This window comes from Equus caballus, chromosome 11 (genome assembly GCF_041296265.1).
Source record: "Equus caballus isolate H_3958 breed thoroughbred chromosome 11, TB-T2T, whole genome shotgun sequence".
Classification (NCBI taxonomy): Eukaryota; Metazoa; Chordata; class Mammalia; order Perissodactyla; family Equidae; genus Equus; species Equus caballus.
Window position 1 is genome coordinate 11,578,105 of NC_091694.1, and position 24,615 is coordinate 11,602,719.

The 24,615-nt window shown below is 34.7% G+C and overlaps 1 protein-coding gene across 10 annotated transcripts in view; it reads left to right on the top strand.

The window, feature by feature from the left end:
• Nucleotides 1-24,615, top strand: part of ABCA5 (ATP binding cassette subfamily A member 5) — a 71,676-nt gene that overhangs the window by 34,651 nt on the left and 12,410 nt on the right. For all 10 annotated transcript variants that reach the window (XM_023652135.2, XM_023652140.2, XM_070226975.1 and 7 more), the window contains 14 exons: nucleotides 897-1,016; nucleotides 3,798-3,999; nucleotides 6,170-6,339; nucleotides 8,919-9,046; nucleotides 9,461-9,598; nucleotides 12,323-12,436; nucleotides 15,730-15,900; nucleotides 16,890-17,003; nucleotides 17,406-17,540; nucleotides 19,031-19,105; nucleotides 19,622-19,713; nucleotides 23,359-23,485; nucleotides 23,799-23,916; nucleotides 24,013-24,104. In XM_023652135.2, the coding sequence (XP_023507903.1) occupies nucleotides 897-1,016; nucleotides 3,798-3,999; nucleotides 6,170-6,339; nucleotides 8,919-9,046; nucleotides 9,461-9,598; nucleotides 12,323-12,436; nucleotides 15,730-15,900; nucleotides 16,890-17,003; nucleotides 17,406-17,540; nucleotides 19,031-19,105; nucleotides 19,622-19,713; nucleotides 23,359-23,485; nucleotides 23,799-23,916; nucleotides 24,013-24,104 (1,796 nt within the window). The remainder of the gene's footprint in view (nucleotides 1-896; nucleotides 1,017-3,797; nucleotides 4,000-6,169; nucleotides 6,340-8,918; nucleotides 9,047-9,460; nucleotides 9,599-12,322; nucleotides 12,437-15,729; nucleotides 15,901-16,889; nucleotides 17,004-17,405; nucleotides 17,541-19,030; nucleotides 19,106-19,621; nucleotides 19,714-23,358; nucleotides 23,486-23,798; nucleotides 23,917-24,012; nucleotides 24,105-24,615) is intronic.

Below are 24,615 nucleotides of genomic sequence, written 5' to 3' on the forward strand. Positions count from 1 at the left end.
GCAGTTTCTTGGTCTTTGAACTAGGATCTTGCACTGGAAATAGTTCACTTGATTTACTTTCTTGTTTACTTTTCTGTGTAATATTTACAGCTCCAAGGTGGCCAGAGTTACTATTTTGTCTCTGCTTTATTTTACTTTTGAAAATCAGAAATACAAGCTAATGTGTGTGGGGTTTTTTGTTTTTGTTTTTTTTACCAACAGCATGCAAGAAACTAACTACTGTATTAAGTAAATAACTATGTTTGCTTTGCTGTCAAGAAAGAAATAATTTCCTTGTAGGCCTCCTGGGAATAAGATGTGTACTCATTTATAGTTGTTTGTGTATGTCCTCAAGTTCTTTTCCAGTTTCATGGTTCCACAGTGAATTATATGATTATATGGTAAACCCTGGAATTATTTTAATTGTAGCATTAGTTTGTTGCTTTATAATCAGAAACTCAGACTCAGTCTCCTTTATCTGTTTAGGGATCTCTTAAGAGGATATTAATTATGTAGATATTCTGCAGAATTCCCATTGCATTTATCTCATGATTACATAGAAATTTTCTGTTAGTTTAATTGGTTTCTTCCAAGAAGAAAAAAAATGAATCATTAATTAGCTGGATTGAAGTACAGATGCCAACTTAATGTACCTTGTCTATCATTCTGTCTATAAAATATTTCTTAGTTTTAATTTGTAATATGATAAATGTCTAATAGATATATTTCCATAAACAAACATTCCTTGGGGTCCTTAGTAATTTATAACAATGTTAAAGGGGTCCTGAGACCAAAAAGTTTGAGAACCACTGTGCTAGCAGTGTAAATTTAGTCATATCCTATTTTTAGAAGATATTTTAGGATAATTCATGATAGTATGCTTAACTATACAACATTCTTTCATATTTTTCTTTTAGGTTTATTTTCTGATCTAGATATTCATTCAAATTTGGGTGTTATTTCTTACGGTGTTTCCATGACGACTTTGGAAGATGTATTCTTAAAGTTAGAAGTTGAAGCAGAAATTGACCAAGCAGGTAAAAACAAAACTAACACAACATTTTAGGCAGTGAACCAGATAGATGATGGATAAGACAAATAATTATGTAAGCATGTGAAATTTGTATTTTGGGGAAGAAAAGGCAGAAATAAACAGGTAAATAGATAAGTTATTGAGATATTTACTGATAGTGATTAGAATTATGAAGGAAATAATGGGGTGGTCTTAGGAGGCAGATAGCTTAGATTGTATCTTCAGGGAGGACTTTGTTGAGATGATATTTAAGCTGAGACCTGCATGGCAAGAAATAAGTAGGTGTAGATTTTTCAGAGTTTTAAAGCATAGGAGTAACATGATCTGATTCGCATTATTAAAAAATGCGTTCTGGCTGTTGAGTGGATTGTAAAGGAAGTGTGAAAGCAGGAAGACCAGTTAGGAAACTGTTACACTTAATCTTAGCTTGAGCTAGGATGGTAGTGAAAATGGGGAAACATGAACAGATTTGGGTTATATTAGTGATGCTGGTGATGACTTGCTGATAGATTAAGTATTAGGAGTTGGGGAAAGGGAGGAATCAAGAATATTTCCTAAGCTTTTGGCCTGAGAACTGGTAATGGAATTGCCATTTTCTGAGAATTGGGAAGGAGCAGGTTTGTGGAAAGAAGGAATCCAGGCATGAATTTTGGCTATATTGTTTGATAGCCAAGTGGAGGTGTACAGTGGGCAGTTGGATGAACACATTTAGAGCTAAGTGAAGATGTTAGGACTGGAGATACAAATTCTGGAGGTACTCATATATAGATGGCGCCATGGGATTGAATGAAATCACTTGCGTAGAGGGTACAGATACGAGTAGAGGGCCCAGCCCTGAGGTTGAGCAGTGAAGGGCTAAAAAGGGCTGTAAAGGAGCAATTATTGTTCTTTCTTTCTTCACAAAAGGGGATGTAAAAGCCAAGACAAATGGTACCAGTTATTTGCTGATTGCTGTGAAGAATAAGATGAGAACAGAAAAGATGGGTTTGGTAGAAGAGAAGACAGTGAGGAATTTGGTAGTGTGGAAGCCAGTGGTGACCTTGACAAGAACAATTTCAGTGCATCTGTAGGTTAAGAAGAGAATGTGAGTTGAGGAAACTTTTCTTAAATTGAAGCTTAGCCAGATGGTTGCCGTGGTAGGTCAGGAGAGTGAAGGAAATGGAGATGTTTCTCTCAAACATGGAGAAAAGAGAAGGCTCGAGTTTATGATGAGGACATCATATCAGATTGTAGTCGGAGAGGGAAAGTTCACATACAAATTTTGGATCTTAGACAGTTGGAGAATAACAAGATATTAAATTTGGGCATGCATGCAGTGGGAGGAAATTGAGTAGAGAGAAGGGTGTAGGAATAGAAGAAATAAAGGAAGTTAGAGGTCACAATGTAGAACGCGTTATCAGTGAAGATATTTGTAGTACTTAGGATGACGGAAGAGCATTACATGGAGAGGATGCTTGTATGTGTGGTGCTGAATATTTTGAGGTATACAGTAGTTTCTAGAAATGTTGGATAGTGGGATAAAGATGTGAAGGGTCTGCTCTGTCTAGGTGTTGCTGGCTTTTTTCTGTAGTACCTTTAAGTCTACCATGCAGAATAAATTTACGTTTATCATCAGCTTGCTTTCAGTTTGGCCTATTTTAATCATTTTACTTTTCAAAGGTCAATGTACATCAAATTCTGTAGAAGGTAAATTGATACTCCCTGAATACTATGATTCTAATATAAAATATTTTAGCACCCTTTTTTTTGTTTGATTAGTCCACTGTATCAGAGGAAGAGAGGAATTGAACTTGTTCATCTTACTAAGTCATTCATCTAAACTGTTAGGTTGGTAAGATACCGGGATAACCAGGTTGTACTTAAATATTATTTTATGCAGTATTCCATTTCACTCTTAAAATTTTTAATGTTTACTCATTTTTTTTTTTAAAGATTTTATTTTTTTTCCTTTTTCTCCCCAAAGCCCCCAGGTACATAGCTGTATATTCTTCGTTGTGGGTCCTTCTAGTTGTGGCATGTGGGATGCTGCCTCAGCGTGGTTTGATGAGCAGTGCCATGTCCGCGCCCAGGATTCGAACCAACGAAACACTGGGCCGCCTGCAGCAGAGCGCGTGAACTTAACCACTCGTCCACGGGGCCAGCCCAATGTTTACTCATTTTTTAAGTCTAGGATAAGTCTAAGAAATCCCTCTTTGTGGCCCACATCATACTGAAGCCAATTTTCATCTCTTTTAAATTGAATCACTGTTATAAAAATAATGTATCCTGGTTTCTATCCCATCGATTAATTTTGTCTGTTTTTGGTTTAGTGGATTCAGTCATATGGCATCCCTCTTTTGCTTCTGGCTTCTTTTACTTAATATTATGTTTGTAAGATTCAAACTACTGTGCAGTAGTTGGTTCACTTTCATTGTTTTGCACTATGCTATTGCCAGAGTATTTTATAACTTATTCATTTACCTATTGATAGACTTTTAGGTTGTTTCCAGTTTATGGCCACTCTGGGTAGGGTGCTAGCTAAGAATATTCTTGTATGTGTTTTAGTTAACCTGTGTACAAATCTTACATATCTCTGTTGGGTTTATACCTAATACATGGTTCCTTGAGTCATAAGATAATCATATGTGCGGTTTTGATAATATTGCCAAAGTAAATGAGAGTTCCATTTGTCCTACATCACCACCAGATGTGTACTTCTTTAAAATTTACATGCTTCAGAAAGGTTTTCATCCTTTTAAGGCGTATATCATAATTTTCTATCTTTTCGTTTTGTTTTGGCCAATAGATTATAGTGTATTTACTCAGCAGCCACCAGAAGAAGAAATGGATTCAAAATCTTTTGATGAAATGGAGCAGAGCTTACTTATTCTTTCTGAAACCAAGGCTTCTCGAGTGAGCACCATGAGCCTTTGGAAACAGCAGGTGTACACAATAGCCAAGTTTCATTTCCTTACCTTGAAACGTGAAAGTAAATCAGTGAGATCAGTGTAAGTATAATCACTCTGCTGCCTGATGAGTTGTTTTTTTAAGGAGACGAATTGAATTTACCATCTTAATTTTTTAAATGTTGTTATAAGTAAATATATGTAGTTTTGAAAGATTAAAACTGTATTTTCATAATGTCTGAGAAAAAAATTATGCTTTTAGTAATTTCATTGAATACTATTAGAGCTTTACTCTTTTTTTAAACTAGCATTTTTGTCTCATCTGTAAAATGAGGGAGTGACAAATATTCTCTAATTATGTAATTTGTGAATTATTGTCTTTGTATTTAAATTTTATTTTGCATTTATATTTTTCACAATTATTTTGCATCTATTACTAATATTTATAACCACTTGTTGTAAACAGGAAGAGTAAGTTTTATCTCATCAAATGAAGAAGCTGAAATATAAGGAAGGCTTTATAGCTAGTAGAACTGGGATCAAAATGACATCTTTTCAACTTAGCTTTGCCTCTCTCAGTTAGGTTCCCAGGGGGTTCTAGGCGCTGAATTACTTGGAGATAACATTAATACTTTCATATACTACTCACCCATCTTGTTAGATCCAAAATGGCAGTATAAATAAAACTTAATAATCAAGAATAAGAGTATTGTTATGTTTGAAATATGCTGAATTCATTTGCTTTTTTGCCCTAATTTATTCAATATCAAAGAATTGCATCTGATTTATTAGTGTCAGAATTACTGAAAGAAAATTACTTATTTAAATCAGTATGTCAGTTTATTTAACTAAACACTATTTTCATAATATACTGCCTGAAAAACAGCAGAGTGTCTTAGCTCAGGCTGCCATAACAAAATAACATAGACTGAGTGGCTTGAAAGCAGAAACTTATTTTCTCACAGTTCTAAGAGCTAGAAATGACATTAGGGTACCAGCATGGTGGAGTTCTGGTGAGGACTCTCTTCCTTGCTTGCAGATGGGCCACCATCCAGCTATCTGCTCACATGATTTCTTTCTGCACGCACAGGAGAAGAGACAGAGGGTGCTAATCCCATCAATGAAAGCCCTACCCTCCTGACCTCATCTAATCCTGATTACCTCCCATAGGCCTCACCTCTAAATACCATCACATTGAGTGTTAGGGCTTCAACATATGAACTTGAGGGGAGGGTGACACATTCAGTCCATAACAAAAAGTATTGTGTGGTCAGGTATGCATTTGACCATCTATGCATTTAGAAAATGTTGTATCTCATATTCCCTCTCTTAAAGAGTTTTTCATTAGCATATAAAAATACTCGAGAGGTAAAGAAATTATCTCAACTTTGTATAGCCTGGAGTTTCCAAATATCATTTAACCATGACGTTTTTCTTTTTAGCTTAAAACACCTGTTAACTTATTGGGGAACTAGAGTTCAACGCAGAATGCTTTTAGAAATGCTAGTTTGGGTGTACTTAAAACAATTGAAGAATAGTTTTTAAAAAATTATAGGGATTCTGAAAATTAAAAAATGCTAAAGTGTGGTAATCTAAACTCTCAACCCACTTGTTGACAGCTATCATAATGTAAAGATACGTCGCAGGGTAAGATAGAAGGATACTCCCTTCCAGATAGAAGGGCATTTTGAATGGATAATAGAGTTATGTGCTTGACCGGGTGCAAATGATGAGCTTTATAACTGACTGTGGTATATCTTGTTTTGCCTCTGGAGGAGCAATGGAAATTGATGTGGTGAGGATGAAGTTCAAAGATAATCAAAGTTTCACTGTATTTTTCTTTTCTTTCCTGTATCTAAAATATTTTTGTATCATGTATTTTCTAAAATATGTGGAGAGTAAATAGTTAGAATAGAGAGAGGGCAGGAAATAGTTCCTTCAGGAGAATAAAGATGTAAATGTGATATAATGTCTGGTTCTTCAAAAGTTAAAAGTTTACATATCCTATAAAAAGTTCAGGGTGACTCTGATCCAACATACGTTTTTATAACTTTTAATTTTGTCATTGAATATTGGCTTTCTGTCCAATACTGTCATGAGATCATTTTGAAGAGTAGAAATTCTCCCAAGTGCTATTTTTTTCGTTTCATTTCTTTCTTTCCTTTTTTTTTTTTCTTTTAATGAGTACCTTTTAACTGTCATGTGAGGGAATGTTTTTCTATAGATTTATATTTTAATGTATCTTGAGCTGTATTTTTTTTTTTCCTTCCAGGTTGCTTCTGCTTTTAATTTTTTTCGCAGTTCAGATTTTTATGTTTTTGGTGCATCGCTCCTTTAAAAATGCTGTGGTTCCCATCAAACTTGCTCCAGACTTATATTTTCTAAAACCTGGAGATAAACCTCATAAATATAAAACAACTCTGCTTCTTCAAAATTCTACTGGTGAGAGTGTGTGAAGGTCTGTGATGTGTGTTGGTCGGGGCTTGGGGGTGAGGGGTACATTGAGGTCAGAGATTGGGACTTCAGAAATATATGAAGGTAAAGGTATAGTCTGCACAAATCTAAATTTAAAAAATCTCCTTATTGATGCTGAGTAATATATTACAGAAATGAAATTTTTGTATAAGTGTAGATGACAGTTTTTAAAAATACTCTGATTTATACTGCTTGTAGTAATAAAATGTCATTTTTTAATAGTATCAACATATTCTCAGAGCAGCATGTTTCATCTCAAAGTTAATGATGAGCAAAATAAACTTCAGAAGTTGAAAACCCCTTTTATTTTTTAAAGATTGGCACCTGAGCTAACTGTTGCCAGTCTTCTTTTTTGTTTTTCTTTCTGCTTTTCTCCCCCCAAAACCCCCCCAGTACATAGTTGTATATTTTAGTTGTGGGTCCTCCTAGTTGTGGCACTTGGGATGCCACCTCACCGTGGCCTGATGAGTGGTGCCATGTCCACGCCCAGGATCCAAACCAGTGAAACCCTGGGCTGCCAAGCGGAGCACGCGAACTTAACCACTCGGCCGCGGGGCCGGCTCCCAATAAACCCTCTTTAGAAAGAGTTACAGTATGTAATATTTATGCAGTTATATATCTAAATAGAAGTGTTTAAATAGTTCTTCAACGACTTATCTGAAAAATTAATTAGAATTAAGAAAAATTGCTTTGGATGTAAATATTACAATCAAATACATTAAATTTGTAATGAATATTTTTGAAGGGCTATTGATTATTCTTATTACATAATTGTCAGATATAAAAAAGAATTAAAAGCATGTGGCCTTGAGCAAGGCTCTGAACAAGTTAAAAAAAACTGACGTAGGATTCTGCTTTTCAGAATATTAAAACCTAATACAGAATTTCATTAATACCTGATGTCTTGTTCCTGCATCTTCCATCTGCATAGCTAGTTTGTAGTCCCAAGTTTCTTGACGAGTAAAATCAAGCTTAACCAACTGGCAAATTTACAGCAAAAAAATAAGCGGCTTCGTTTGCTTATCTTGCTGAAATATGTTAGTTGAATTTCATCTAACCCTTTCTATACTCACAAACTCTTTGGAGTTTAACATTTCCGAAAAGTTTGCCTATGTTCTAGTATCTTTCATTTTTGATTTATTATTAACTGCAGAGCTTTGCCCAGTGTTAAAACAATAATCATAGGTAGTGATAATTATAAATTACTCTTAAAATCATCACTTTTAAAATCTGGCTCTCGGTTTACTGTGTAACTTTTATTCTTTTGGAGGGAGAAGACATTTAGTGATAGAAAACTGCTCTTGAATAGAAAATGTTATGTTTTGCAATTTATTCGTTCATTAGAATTCTTGTTTTTGGTTTTAATATGCATTTCATATTGCTAAAACATAGTATTGCGTGGAGCCTTATACTCCGATATTATGACTTTTTTTGTGTTTGGGGAATTGTACATGTATCTCAAATCTTTCTACTTTGAGTACACTCTCACTGATCTGCAGAAATCCTAATATTTTCAAAGTTTTATCCTTTCTATTGTTTTTTAGTGTTTCTAGAATTGCTTACCTGTATCCCATATTTTCCTAGGCCTTGTTATTAGTCCTAAATGAAGCCACTTTAGGAACCACTGGCCTCTGTGTGTATATATTGGGTGGTATCTTACCCCCCTTGCGGAGCTTTTTGTATCCTAGGTGATACAGTTCATTCAATTAATAACATAGCTGTCTTCTCAAGAGTACAGAGCTACTCTGGCAAGCTGGAGGTAAGAGGTGAGTTAAGGCACTAGCTTAGGAGTAAATGTAGTACCACCAGAAGCACCCTTCTCTCTGACGCTCGAGTTTGGTGCTGAGTCTGATCCATCCTGCCATGCTACTCAGTTACTCATAGTGTTTTCCTTTGTTTGATTTTGATTTCTCTAAAAGTCTCATTTGTCCTTCCTTGCATCCTGGCTTTTGTGATGGTGGAGGGGGAACTATTTCTGTTCATCAACATGTTGGTATTGATTTGAACCTTAGACAGGATTCAAAATCTTTCCCTTGGCTCCAGGCAACGTAAAGAATGTAGATAGAGGCCTGTATGTGTTTTAATATTTTAAGACAATTGACATTTCTAAAATTTGTCTTTTCAAAGCACACAGAAATCCCCTAAGGAGTGATGTTACCTAACTCCACACCTTGGCTTCTCCCTTTCTGAGCCCAGTAGGTTATCTTGTTACATAAAATTGCCAGGTAGATTTTTATTCTCACTATTTAACCAAATTTAGTGTGAGTATCAGATAAACTTTCAATATGAGTAATAGTAGTAGCAGCAGCAGCAGCTAAAATTTGCATAATTACTGTGTGCCACATGTTCTGCTCTAAGGCCTGTGTCTGTATTGACTTGGATTTGAATCCAGGCTGACTGGCTCCAGGGCCAGTGTTCTTAATCACACCTTATCTAATCAAGATAAAATATTTTTTTAAAAAGAACTCTTTCCAATGTTATTAAAAGCCTGTGTCTGTTTCTCATTTAAACTGATTCTTTATTATTTGCTTATTTTCTAATTCCAGACTCTGATATCAGTGATCTTATTAGCTTTTTCACAAACCAGGACATAATGATAACGATGTTTAATGACAGTGACTATGTATCTGCTGCTCCCCATAGTGCAGCTTTAAATGTGATGTATTCAGAAAAGGTAAGAGTAATGCACGTGAATGAATACCCATATGAAAGTTATAAAAGATTAAGATACTTCCTCTAAAATTAATGATTTGCTGATTTGATCTCAGTTGGAAATTAGAATTTACTTTTGGAAATAGCTAGCTGTGTTTGTAATATATTTTATGCCCTTATGGGTGACCAATATATAAATCTACAAAGAATTTAATTTTATTTTTGTGTCATATTTTTGTTTAAAATATCTGTAGATTTCAAACTAGGTTGTCTTTATCCATCTGTCTTTATTGAGTATTATTTCTGTGATTTGTTGAACCAATTTTTAGTACAGTTAGTGAGAATTAGCTTAGTTGGTGAGAAAAGGTTGGTACATAGCAACAATGTATCTACTTATATATAGTATATAATAAGTCTCTGTTTTTTTAAATCGTAGGACTATGTTTTTACTGCTGTTTTCAACAGTACTATGGTTTATTCTTTACCCGTATTGATGAATATCATTAGTAACTACTATCTTTATCATTCAAATGTGACTGAAAGCATCCAGGTCTGGAATACCCCGTTCTTTCAAGTAAGCAAACTTAAAAAAATGTGTGTGTGTATATATAGTGACTATAAAAAGCCAAGTGATAACAAACGAAATCCGTAGGTGTTCATCTTGTGATGTCTCCTAGTCTTCTTAAAACTTGAGTTGGGGATGGTTTACATCTGGGTTCAGGAGTCCCCGTATTAGTTTACTTCAGGGTCAAAGAGCTTCTGTCTTGGTACTGATATTTTTGTAGAGCATGTAAGTATTTTTTATATTAATAATAGAAGAAAAATTAAGTTAAAAATGAATATTGTTCATCTAAAATCTGGATACTTGGGGTATCGAAAGAACCTTGAGAAGTCACCCAGAGAATCATTTTTCCTCCAGATAGGACTGTTGGATTATAAATATGAAAATTAAGTCTCCAGAAGAATACTCAACATTTTTCTCTTAATCCTTATGTTTTGTTTTTCATATATTGAAAAATCAATGGACAAGTACCTTTGTGTTATAGCATTTTCTATTTTCTATTGCTGTACTGTTTAACAGCTTTATTGAGATGTACTTCATACACTAATTCACCCATTTAAAGTATGTAATCAGCACTTTTTATTATGTTCATAGAGTTCTGCAACCATCACCACAATCGTTTTTATATTTCATCACTCCACCAGGAAACTCTTGTACCTATTAGTTAATCACTTGCTAAGTTCCCCTACCCCTAGCCAACCACTAATCTACTTTCTGTCTCTATGGCTATGTAACATACACCCCAAACTTCTTTAGTTTACTGTAATCTTTTGCCATGTTTAAGTGTAAATCACATCAAAGATTAATTTAGTACTCTTCTTGTTATAATTATACTTAGACATGGGGATAAAGTAACATCAAATTTACATTTTAAAAAGGTCACTGGCACCAGGGTGGAGAGAGATTGCTGTGGGGGGAATTGAGGTGGAGGAGAGGAAAGGAGGTTAAATAAATCACATCAGAGGTTCTTTTACTACATATTTAGATGAGAGGAGATGATGAGTGTCTGAATTAATGCAGTGTCAGTAACAATCCTGATAGAGTTAAAAATATGTGACATACTTCATCACTGTTGCATTTGTGAGATGAGATGAGGAGAAGAGAGGTGTCATATTGCTTAGTGCATAGTAGTACCATTCACCAATTTTGAGAACATAGGCAGAAGAGAGATTTTTGTTTTGTTTTGGTGGAATGGAGATACTGATTCAATTTTGAGTTGTTGCCTATCCTTGTGACATTTGCTTGATGGACATGTTAGGCATTTGGATGGGTGAATTCAGAGAGATTTCTGGACAGGAAATAAATATTTGGGAATCACCAGTGCATAGGTGATGTTGAAATCATCAAAGTTGTAAATCATCCCTTGTGATTTTATTGTGAACTAATTCAAGCCTACAGAAAATAAACAGCCATGTATCTACTACCTAAATGTTTCAAATGTTAATATCTTATCATATGTTTTATTTAATAAAACTTTAAAGATAACAGTTGAAGCTTCCAGTATATCCTCCCCGTCTTGTTCCTTTCTACTCCATGAAGTAACAACCACAATTCAAAATTATAATTCCTGTACATGTTTTTATGATGTTACTGCATTTGTATGTATCCATAACTATTACAAAAGATCTAGCAACTTTCCATCAAACACTGACATATAATCATACCATTTTTAAAAACCAGGGGAAAGAAATGAGACGTTTTAAAACTCACTATTCATAGATATAGTCTTACTAATGTTCCACGGTTTTTTTTCTTCCTTCATCAGAGTCTGTGTGATTGACTCCAACTGTAGTCTCATTAATCTCCACTTCTTGTACTACTTAGCTTACATGTTTGTTGGTTCTATCTGGGTCTTCCATTATAGTGTACCAGGGTTTGGGACAAATTCTACAGTGTCATATGGCATGAATTAAGGAATTGGCTTTATTGCTAAAAACTCAGCAGAGGAGGCTCAGCAAGATGCCCTGTTTCCACCTTATGCTGTGGAGGAGTGTGCCACGGCCAGGGTGTCTGCTAGACATGGTGTGGGTTCTTTTCTAGTGCAGAGTCCTTCCCTGTCCCATGGGCATATCTTCTTACAGAACAAGGGTAGGAAAAAGGCCTTGTTGAGAGTAGGGGATAATGAAGTGCTCCTGATAATGGATAGTTTGCACCTGGGACGCCAGCTGTTTACTAGTTTGTCTGTCTGTACCTGGTTCTTGCAGTTAGGACTGTTGGGGTCTGTGGGAATTATAGTCTCCCATGCTGGAGAGAAGCAGCTTCTAGTTCCATAGGAAGCTGAGCTTGGGTGCAGCTTTTCCCAGTGGAGAAAAGGAGGTCCCTAAGATCCCAGCTGGTTCATAGTCCAGGCAACCAATGAAGGCATCAAAGATTATTCTGAGCTGGTCATATTCATTGCATAAGACCACTGGTGGACATGTTAACTGCTTTTCATGCACATTATTATTTTTAATTAAATGGTGACTCTTAATTTATATGCCATATTTTTCTGTGCTGTAGATATGAAAATGGAAGTACGGTCATCTGCTCTGGATCATATAGCTATTTAATAAGTGGCAAAGTTGGTCCTGTAGCTCACTGCCTGTTACCTCTGACACCTGTTCTTTTCTATAGACTATGCCTAGAATAGATATCCTAATCGGTTTCTTCAGTAGTTTTGATAGTCTTTTTTAGAAAGTACTAAGGGGATATAAAGTGATTTTCAGTTCTGTTTCTTATTCTTTGGTTGTCTTTCAGGAAATTACAGACATAGTTTTTAAAATTGAGCTGTATTTTCAAGCAGCTTTACTTGGAATCATTGTTACTGCAATGCCACCTTACTTTGCCATGGAAAATGCAGAGAATCATAAGGTAATGACTCACTTAAAAAAATTACAGGTATAGTTTGCCAATAAGAAATGTCATAGAAAAAAAAAACCTGTTTGCGTGAGTGTAAGACTTCTGTATAATTATTTCAGGAGTAAGTAAATGGAGTATAAATGCATTTATTAGTAATAGTAATAACTATCATTACTTGAGTCTGTGCCATGTACTTTAAAAGTTATATTTTTTAATTTTTCAACATCGTGAAGTAAATTTTATATTACCCACTTTATTTATAGGTCACGAAATGGAAGGGTGGGAGTCTTCATCTAATGAGCCCAGGTTGACTCAACTTGTTTAAGTAGTGGATCTAGGAACTGACTATGATCCTTATGTTCTTAATTGGTACACTAAGCTGCCTCTCCTCTTTAACCCTTAGTAGAATTTATTGAATGTATAAGGCACTCAATTTTTGCTAAATGAGAAAAAAAAAAAGTAAAAAGTGATTGTGATCATCAGGGCCTGGGAAAAATTGCTATGTGTCCAGAGGTTTCTTTGGTGTTCTTTCATCTTTTCTGCCCCTTTCTGTTTTGATATCCCTGGGCCAACGGTGATCTTGTACAGTCTTTTGGCTATTCAAAGCCTTCCACTCTTCCACTCGGCTGAGATTCTCTCTTCCTCCTCTAATCAAAATTTTCATTCTCGGTATGTCTCTTATTAGCTTAATGGAAGCAAATTTGTCTAAATTAATTTACACAATGTGATGGATAATAAGGTTAAACCTCATAGCAGAAAATTATATCTTTTAGTAATTTTCTTTTTTTTCTCCCCAAATCCCCCCAGTAATAGTTGTATATTTTAGTTGTGGGTCGTTCTCGTTGTGGCATGTGGGATGCCGCCTCAGCATGGCCTAATGAGTGGTGCCATGTCTGTGCCCAAGATCCAAACCAGCAAAACCCTGGGCCACTGAAGTGGAGCATGTGAACTTAACCACTCGGCCTTGGGGCCAGCCCCTAGTAATTTTCTTTAGTGTAAAAGTAATACATTAATTTCAGAAGTTATTTTTAAAATATATTCAATTTTTCTGTTATAAATGTATATAAATATAGGAAAGATATAAAAACAATATAGGAAAATATAGGAAAGTATAAAAACAATAAAAATAATTCTTAACTCCCACAACTCAAATATAAAACTTAGTTGACAGTTGTGTTTTTCTCTTTTTTTGTTTCAACTTTGTTTTTTAGTTCAAATTTTTTTTTAGAGATAATTGTAGACTCCTATTAGATTGCAAGAAATAATACAAGATCCTATGTACCTTTAACCACTTTACCCCAATAACATCTTGCAAAACTACTCTACAGTATCACAACCAAGATAGTGACATTGATACAGTGAAGATACAGAATAGTTGCATTACTACAAAGATCCTTCCTATTGCCCTTTTCAAGCCCAGATCCCCACCCGACCCACTCCCTGACCTCTGGCAACCACTAATCTGTTTCTCATTTCTGTAATTTTGATATTTCAAGAATTTATAAATGGAGTCACAGCATATTTACTTTTGGGATTGGCTTTTTTTACTCAGTATAATTCCCTGGAGATTCATCCAATTTGTGTGTATCAATAGTCCATTCCTTTTTTATTGCTGGGTGTAGTATTCTATGGTGTGGGTCTGGATTATTTCCAGTTTTTGACTATTATGAATTAAGCTGCTCTGAACATTTGTGTACAGATTTTTGTGTGAACATAAGTTTTCATTTTTCTGGGATAAGTGCCCAAGAGTACAATTGCTGTGTCATATGGTGATTGCATGTTTAGTTTTATAAGAAATTGTCAGACTGTTTTCCAGTGTGGATACACTGTTTACATTCCCACCAGCAATAGGTGAATGACAAAAGCATGGATTATCCAAAATAATTGTATTTGACTTGGTTTATGTTTTTAAACTTATATTGAAATTTGTATTTTTTTCTTGTAATTCATTAAGCACGAAAGTTGTCTTTTGTTTTTTCAATGCTCATATTTATTTCAACAAACAGCACTAGCTTGGGCAGGGCTGTTGGTGTAAACGTTGTCTTTTTTTTCTTTTAATCATTACTCTTATTATTATTATTTTTATATTCCATGCTTCCCTTACCTCACTCTATGGTTAGCTGTTTCATATAATACCTTTAATTACTCAGTGTAGATGTTTTTATAGATGACAAAAATCAACTGAATAAAATTGTTATATATTTGGATTTATAAAATATTTTTAAAATTTCAAATTAAATAATGAGACAATTAGAGAGTTAGGAAAACTGTTAAATTTACGGTTAGTACACAGGAAAACGCTGTTGCGTTTATGTACTACACAAGAGTCTCTAGAAGGCTTTTAAATGCACTATCAGTACGGAGTTTCATGTTTAACCCGAAAGCCCTATGTAAATCTGTTACCGCCTACAAACGTAGATTCTTACCCGTCACACAAGAAGGGCCAAATAAAAACTGGAACGCTGGGCTTATGGCAAGGAAAGGGTTTTTATTTCTAATGATATCAGCTGGGAGACGAGAGTAAGCCCTCAAATTTGTCTCCTTTCATCTCGTCTCCCTGAAAGAGGGGAGGAGAGGGGTTTTCAAGGTTTGTGAGGAATGTGGCTGCTTGTAGATGGTGGGGGAGTCGGTGGCCTTGCTGGTCGGAGCTTTCCCACCCCTTCAGGAGGCCGTTTGCAGGAAGGAGGAGATGATAAGGAAACTTGCAGGTGGGTGACCTTGGCTATTTGTCTTCATGGCAGATAGTGGCTTCTGGAGCCAGGAGCCAGGGAGTGAGTAGGGAAAGAGTGCTTGGGTTTTAACCCCATGTATGCTAGGTTTAACGTAGGGGAACTGATACCAGGACAGGCTTCAAATCCAGAGGTTACTTGGCAGTTTATTAGTGTTTTCTTGAAAGGTTAAGTTCTAAAAGAGTCCTTTTCTTGTTTAAAACATATTTTCCCATCTCTTTCCACAGATTTTCAAAAGCAGAAATGTTTTGGCTGCTTATTGTTTGCACAGCTATTACCCCCATGACACTTTTTGCTTTATTTTAGTTTTGTCTTTCTTAGCTGCTTTTCTGATTCTGAATAATTTTGTTAAAATAATTTTGTTAAAATTGTTGCATCTCAGAAATAGCCAAATTAAAGGCTAAATGGAATTTATATTTAGCTGTAGGGGGGGCTTTTATTACCTGTAGGTCTGGAATGTGACCTTTATTGTTTTGTTGATGTAAAATTAAGAGTTTTGCAGTAATCTGCTAGAGTTTTCTGTTTGTTTGTAAAATGTTTAAAATTATAATCAATTTTTTTCTCTTTTTCTTTTAGATCAAAGCTTATACTCAGCTTAAACTTTCAGGTCTTTTGCCATCTGCATATTGGATTGGACAAGCTACTGTTGATATCCCCTTATTTTTTCTTGTTCTTATTTTGATGCTAGGAAGTTTATTTGCATTTCATTATGGATTATATTTTTATCCTGTAAAGTTCCTTTCTGTGGTAAGTTAACATCAGTTGTACTCATGCTATTTGTAAATGTTATTTTAAAAAACTAAGTCTTTATAATGTGACGGTCGGTTGAGTAATTTGGATATGAATATTTTACAGAAAATAGAACCAGTGTCTGTTCAGTTATTGTATATGATATCTATCATTAATGCAATTTATATTACTATAAGTGATTTTTAAAACAATAACTTACTACCATTATAAAATAATTCTTTGAAACTAGGATGGTCTTTCATATAGACTGTCTACTTGTGTATAATTAGGAATGCTTAAACAGACAATCCTTCCTTAAAATATCTTCCTCGTTTCTATGCCTGAAAATAATTTCACAAAGAAGAAACTTTTTTATTCCATAATTTACAATATGGTTTAAGATACTAAGGGAGAGTATAATTTTCATTCATGTTCACATGTAAATGACTGATAGCAGACCCTTTCATCCGAATGGTGTATGTTAGGAAAAAGGGAAAACAAACCTAGATGAGGTTGGGGTTGCTGAAAATAAATTTAGCAGTTTTGCCAGAGATCATAGTGACTTTACATATTCATTTCTGCCTTATAAATTAATAAATGTTTTTCTTAAAAATTTAGACAGTGCATTAAATGTATATTAAAATGATAATCAATAGTTGATTGAGAAGGATAAAGTTGTAACCAGCTATTACACTTGTTTTTATAAAAAAATGATAAGAGATACCATTTTACTTGGCATAAAAAAGAACTACAATTAGTGTTCATTTTAAATGACTTATTGAGGATTGTGTTAATAATTAGTTAAAAGTGTGAGTTTTATTGATTTAGAAGAAATGTGAGTGGTAACTTCTTAGGCAATCACAATTTCAGTTTTTGGAGTGATTTGTTGAGCAATAAAATTTGAAGAATAATTATCCCTTAATATTTTAATACAACTAGCGTTTTATATCATATGTATTGCTCACTCTTCATCTTTTTACATAAAATATACCTTTCCGTTTTTACAGGTTTTTTGCCTTATTGGTTATGTTCCATCAGTTATTCTGTTTACCTATATTACTTCTTTCACTTTTAAAAAAATTTTAAATACCAAAGAATTTTGGTCATTTATCTATTCCGTGGTAAGTTACATTTTATGTTATTTTCCTCAAACTTTTCATAGCAGCTTATTTGAAAGTCATAAACTCTCTCAGGGTTATACTCAAAAATGTTACTGTGTTTTTTCTAAGTACAGAACTTAGATAATAGATAGCTGGCAGCAGCTTTTTGTGTGTATATATGTCTTCTGCATCATTCATTCCATGAAGGGATAATAGTGAAAGCATTTAAGAACTGCATGGCAAGGATGCCAGCTACAAACAACTGGTACCAGCATACTGACACTTCCTGGCTAAATATCATCTCTGGTTCCATGTTTTACTAGAGGATTGAAAACATAGTTATTACTGAGGCACAAACTTACAAGCAAGTTTATATGAAATTTCTAAACACTTTTTCACTTGTTTTCTCATGTTTTTCTCTAGACAGCGTTGGCTTGTGTTGCAATCACCGAAATTACTTTCTTTATGGGATACACAGTTACAGCTGTTCTTCATTATACCTTTTGCATAGTCATTCCAATCTATCCACTTCTAGGTTGTCTGATTTGTTTCATAAAGGTAGGTCTGTTAGGTGTTTTAATATTTAAAAGGCATAAATATTGCCTAATCTTTGGGATATGAGTTCCTGTACTGAAAAGAGAAAAAAAAATCATGTTAGCTGCTATTACTTGATTTAAATATTATTAATGCAACAGTTTAAAATTACTGTGGAATCTTTTCAAGCATGTCTTTAAACCTTAAAGTCCCAAAAGAGAGGGACCCTGTCCATTACATGTTCTCTGATGTCCAAAATGATGTACATAAATTACAAGTATGATCTGACTTCAGTTATTTTGTTTGGTGGGAGCTTTTCAACAATTAAATAATGTGTTGTACTGTAAAGGGATGAGAGAAAATAAAGTGTAAGAGGTTTTTTTCCCAAGAAAAAATAAAATACAGATTAGTTTTATTATACCTGGATAGTTGAAAAACATTTCCATGTGATCAGGAAAATAAGTGATGAATTACTGACTTAGGATAATTGCTGATTAAGTCTACTCACTAATCTCCCCTCCTTTTTTTGCTTTAGTTTATTACGTTGAATTTGTATCTTCCCAGATAGAAGTATTTTGGGATGGGGAAGATTTTAATCTAAGTATAAATCATCGCTATTAATATTAATAGCTAATTTATGTATAGAGAATACGTTTGCTGAACAAAAGCCATTTTTTTTTTCATTTTAATCCAAATATTTCTCTGCATTGCAGCTAAAAGAAAACTGCTAATCACAGCACTTTTGACGTGAAATATATGGGTTTTTCCCTCACATAAAGTAATCATCATGCTAGCCATCTGGAATTAGTGCAGACCCCACAGGTTAAGGGCTCAGTCCCACAAGACTGCCTCCCATTTCAGACACCAATTACAAGTAGTGGGTCCCCCAGTTACCCACACTCCTGTCTGACTTGGATACAAATCCAGAGTTCCTATGACCCTCTCTCAGGTTCAGTAATTTGCTATAATGGCTTATGGAACTCAGGAAATTTACTGTTACCGGGGTTTATTAAAACAGATACACAAATGAGCAATCAGAGTAGGAGGTACGTAGAGCAAGGTCCAAAAGGGTCCCAAGTGCAGGAGCTTCTGTCCCATGGAGTTCAGAGGTGCCACCCTCCCAGCACGTGGATGCATTTACCAATCTGAAAGCTGTCCCAACCCTGTGTTTAGGGTTTTTATGGTGGTTCTATTACTTAGGCATGATAAGTTAATCTCCAAACCCCTCTCCCCTTCTCAGTGGTCAGTGGATGGCACTGAAGGTTCCACCCCTCTCATCACTTTGTTGGTTCCTCAGTGACCAGCCCACATCCTCCAAGAGTAACTTTATTTGCATAAACTCAGCTTTGGTTGAAAGGAGCTTGTTTTAAATAACCAAAGATGCTCTCATCACCTCTGTCACTCAGGAAGTTCCAAGGGTATTAGAAGCTGTGTGCCAGGAACCCAGGTCAAAGACCAAATATTATATCACAATGTCATGGCAGCATATAAATTTTCAAAAATTTTTGTCTTAGATTTCTTGGAAGAATACTAGAAAAAATGAGGACACCTATAATCCATGGGATAGGCTTTTGGTGGCTGTTATATCGGTAAGAAATGACAAAAATGTTTGTGTTAGCCTGTTACCTTAAGAATAGTTTGGTTTTATGATTTTAACTTTCTTTTTAGTTTTTATCCTGTTGCGTAAAAACAAAAGTGTGTAAAAAGTCAAGTATGTTAGTTAATGCTAGCTAATGTGGATTGCATTGGTAATACCTTTCATTTACTGACTATGCCCATTTTAATATACTTGGCTTTTTCGTGTTATTCTATTTAATTATAATTCTCGCTTCCTCAGAAGCAAAAGCAGAGCTGTTTTTCTTTTGATTGTATTTTATGAAGCTGACAACCAGTGAACTTTATAGAGGTAGACAACTATATGAAAGATTATTTTACTAAAAATCTGCTTTGGTTTGTATTAAAATTTATTCTTAACTGGTATGGCATGCAAAAAAGTTGTGATTAATTTTTTTGGTGATGGTAAGGAACCTGATAAATCTGGTCTTCGTTCTGTTGGTGTAAGCCGAAGAGAACATTTGGTCATGAGCTGTTATGTGTTCTTTTAGCCTTACCTGCAGTGTGTACTGTGGATTTTCCTCTTACAGTACTATGAGAAAAAATATGGAGGCAGATCCATAAGAAAGGATCCCTTTTTCAGGTCAGTTAATTTTTTTCTAAGTTTTAATGTTTTTTAGTATGTTTACAGAGTTATGCAGCCATCAACATAATCTAATTTTCGATCATTTCCTTCACCTCCGAAAGAAACCTTATGCCCATTAGTGGTCACTTCCCCATCCCCTGAGTCCTATATAACCACTAATCTACTTTCTGTCTCTATAGATTTGCCAATTTTGAATATTTATATAAATGGAATTATACAATATGTAGTGGTTTTTTTTTCACTTTTTATTAAGATTATGATAGTTTACAACCTTGTGAAATTTCAGTTGTACATTATTGTTAGTCATGTTGTAGGTGCACCACTTCACCCTTTGTGCCCTACCCCCACCCCGCCTTTCCCCTGGTAACCAGCAATCAATTCTCTTTGTCTCGTTTTTAACTTCCATCTATGAGTGGAGTCATACAGAGTTCGTCTTTCTCTGTCTGGCTTATTTCACTTAACGTAATACCCTCAAGGTCCATCCATGTTGTTGTGAATGGGACGATTTTGTCTTTTTTTATGGCTGAGTAGTATTCCATTGTATGTATATACCATATCTTCTTTATCCAGTCATCAGTTGATGGGCATTTAGTTTGCTTCTACAACATGGCTATTGTAAATAATGCTGCAATGAACATAGGGGTGCATGGGACTTTTGGAATTGCTGATTTCAAGTTCTTAGGATAGATACCCAGTAGTGGGATGGCTGGGTCATAAGGTATTTCTATTTTTAACTTTTTGAGAAATCTCCATACTGTTTTCCATAGTGGCTGCACAAGTTTGCATTCCCACCAACAGTGTATGAGGGTTCCTTTTTCTCCACAACCTCTCCAACATTTGTCACTTTTTGTTTTGGTTATTTTTGCAATTCTAACAGGTGTAAGGTGATATCTTAGTGTAGTTTTGATTTGCCTTTCCCTGATGATTAGTGATGATGAGCATCTTTTCATGTGTCTATTGGCCATCCGTATATCTTCTTTGGAGAAATGTCTGTTCATGTCCCCTGCCCATTTTTTGATCAGGTTGTTTGATTTTTTTGTTGTTGAGCTGTGTGAGTTCTTTATATATTATGGAGATTAACCCTTTGTCGGATAAATAACTTGTAAATATTTTTTCCCAATTAGTGGGTTATTTTTTTGTTTCAATCCTGTTTTCCCTTGCCTTGAAGAAGCTCTTTAGTCTGTTGAAGTCCCATTTGTTTATTCTTTCTATTGTTTCCCTCATCTGAGTAGTTATGGTGTCTGAAAAGATTCTTTTGAAACTGATGTCAAAGAGTGTACTGCCTATGTTCTCTTCTAGAAGACTTATTGTTTCAGGCCTAATCTTTAGGTCTTTGATCCATTTTGAGTTTATTTTTGTGAATGGTGAAAAAGAATGATCGATTTTCATTCTTTTACATGTGGCTGTCCAGTTTTTCCAGCACCATTTGTTGAAGAGACTTTCTTTTCTCCATTGTAGGCCCTCAACTCCTTTGTCGAAGATTAGCTGTCCACAGATGTGTGATTTTATTTCTTGGCTTTCAATTCTATTCCATTGATCTGTGCACCTGTTTTTGTACCAGTACCATGCTGTTTTGATTTCTGTAGCTTTGTAGTATGCTTTGAAGTCAGGGATTGTGATGCCTCTGGCTTTCTTCTTCTTTCTCAGGGTTGCTTTAGCAATTCAGGGTCTTTTGTTGCCCCATATGAATTTTAGGATTCTTTGTTCAATTTCTGTAAAGAATGTCAATATGTAGTGTTTTTTTGTCTGACTTCTTTTATTTACCATAATGTTTTAAAGGTTCATCCATGTTGTAGCATGTAGCAGTACTTAATTACTTTTTTTTTTTGCTGAGTAGTATTCCATTGTATGGATATACTACACTTTATTTATCTATTCATCAGTTGATGGACATTTGAGTTGTTTCCACTTTTTGGCTATTATGAATAATGCTGCTATGAGCGTATTTATTAACCACTGGATACTTCCCACATCCATGGAAGACTTAACATCTGGTTCTCCTTCTTCTTTTTCCTTATTCCTGTCATCTTAGGGGAGACTTTAGCATCTACCTAGATGGCCTTTCTAACACGCTATCCCCACAGTTTCTGATTTTCTCCACACCAGTGACTGGTCTTTTCCATTTCACCCATCTCTGCATCAGAGCCATGCCATCACTGCTCTTCACTTGATCTGTAAAATCTTAAACTTCAGTTTCCAATGCTACCAGTAACTTTTCAGTTTTCCAGATTTCTTATTTTATTAGCCCTGTTGGTCTTTTCCCCTATGGTTTCATACTCTTGAGATTTTTCTGTTCTCACAAATGTATGAGCTAATCCTTGTTTTTACTTTTTTCTCTGTCCAGCCTTGCTCACATAATTCATCACTTTCACCCTCAACTTCCATATATCTTTGACCTGTCCACTAAAAATCATAATTTTTGGTGGATCTAATTATATGCTGGAGAAAAATAAAAGTACAGTTTGACATTTCTGCATATTTACCCATATAAACTCAACTTTATTTTAACATGGTCTAGTAACCCTGTCACATTTCCCTAGTCAGCACCTTCCTGTCTCTTTCTTTTTACTAGTTATCCCAAGCTGTTTTTGTATTCCTCAAATTCCCAAATTCACCTAACCTCACCTCATTTCCTGCTTCTCAGTAGATGATCTTGCCCTCTAAGAAAACAGAGGCATTTAATTATAAATCATAAATTTTTGCACTTATCCACATCTTTCATCATTTTTGCCTTTTCCCAGTCCCAGAGGAAGAGATACCTCTCCTGTTATCCAAGTCTTCATTTATTCTGTCTACTTAAGGATGTTGCTCAGTCAGTTTTCTTTTCTCTTTCTATGTCTTTCTCTTTTGGATCTTAGTAGGGTGTTTTTCTTTCAGGAGGGGTCATCTTTCTCCCATATAAAACAAAGTAATAGATGTCAGAACTCATAAATCTCATTTAAACCTGAATCCCTCTTTGGCTGTTATCCCATATCTCTCTTTTCTTTAATAGCCAAAAGACTTCCGTCTTCAGTTCCTCACCTCCCATTTACTCCTTAATTCCCTGCAATCTGGTTTCTGCCCTTACCTTTCTGTTGATACTATTTTCAGTAAGCTAACTAATGACTTCTTTATTTTTCAGGTAGGCTCAATTTATTTAACTAGTCTGAAGCTTTTAATATGACTGACTTCTCCCTTCTTGTACTTTTCTCTTGTTCATTTGTTTTCTGCAATGTCAACTCCTGTTTGCCTCTTTACCTCTTACTATTGCTTCATAATTTCCTTCAGAAGCGCTTTTTCCTCTGCCTACCTTTATGGTGTTTCTGTGGGTTCTGAATTTAGCCCTCTACATCTTTTCTGCCTGGGCAATCTCATTTATACTCAGACTGCAAATTATTTGAGGGAGGGGTACTTGTGTTTTTATCTTTTTATCTTTGTATGAAATAGTGCCTTACATATACTGATCATAAATATTATTGTTGAATAAAAGAATTTAGATAGTATCATTCAAATAGTATCAATGAATGAAAAATAGCTCTGTAATTCCGCCTTTCAGAGAGAACCACAGATCTCGTATTGGTATATTCTTTTATTCTTTTCTCTATGTAATGCTTGGATTTCTTACTATTTGAATTTGAAAATCTGCTATGTTTATTTGTTTAGGACCCTTTCAACAAAGTCCAAAAGTAGGAAGTTTCCAGAACCACCAAACAATGAGGATGAAGATGAAGATGTCAAAGCTGAAAGACTAAAGGTCAAAGAGCTGATGAGTTGCCAGTGTTGTGAGGAGGTAATTTAGTCTTTATTGCTAAGTCATATTAATTGTGCAATAATCAGTTCCCCATGTGTAGAAATTAATCTGAAAAATATTTTTCTTTCCATATGAATCAATCTGAACAAAAAATCTTTCTTTGAAAAAATAGTTTTGTCCACTTTCTTTTGAATAAGCCATTATTTTAGTCATAAATGGATATTTATTTCTACAATACCCTTTATTAGCAATTATAGTTCTTGGGATATAGACATGAGTTGTGTGCAGCCTGTTATTTCATGATTGGTATCTGATTTATAACTCTCTTTTTAAATCCTATTTCCCTTATTAGAAACCAGCCATTATGGTCAACAACTTGCATAAAGAATACGATGACAGGAAAGATTTTCTTCTTACAAGAAAAGTAAAGAAAGTGGCAACTAAATATGTCTCTTTCTGTGTGAAAAAAGGCTGGTATTTATTTTTTCTTAAATAACTTTTCTAGAAGAGTAATTTCCATTTTTAGTTTGATTTATGTATGATGACTTTTCTTTCACTTCCTGTAGGAGAGATCTTGGGACTATTGGGTCCAAATGGTGCAGGAAAAAGCACAATTATTAATATTCTGGTTGGTGATATTGAACCAACTTCAGGCCAGGTATGATATATAATGTGGGATATGTTGACTACGATTTATGGTTTTAATTAAAATAAATTTCTTAGTGATAAATTAGGATTTTGATGCTTAAATTTTACTTGTTTTTAGTATTAATTTTTTAGTATAGCTTGATCAAATTATTATCTTTTTGCTTATCTGTGAAAATAATGTACATAGTGAAATTTTCATAGACACATGCATATACAGTACAGTCATGTGCCACATAATGACTTTTTGGTCGATGATGGACCATGTATATACTACAGTGGTCTCATAGGATGAGTACCATATAGTCTAGGTGTGTAGGAGGCTGCACCATCTAGGTTTGTGTAAGTACACTCTATGATGTTCATACTATGACAAAATCGCATAATGACACATTTCTCAGAACATATCCCTGTCATTAAGTGATCCAAGACTGTATTTCTGCTTTTATAATTATTATAATTATGTGTGATTGGTCCACCAACTTAGTGGAAGGTAATACTATTAACTTCAGGAGATATGGGAG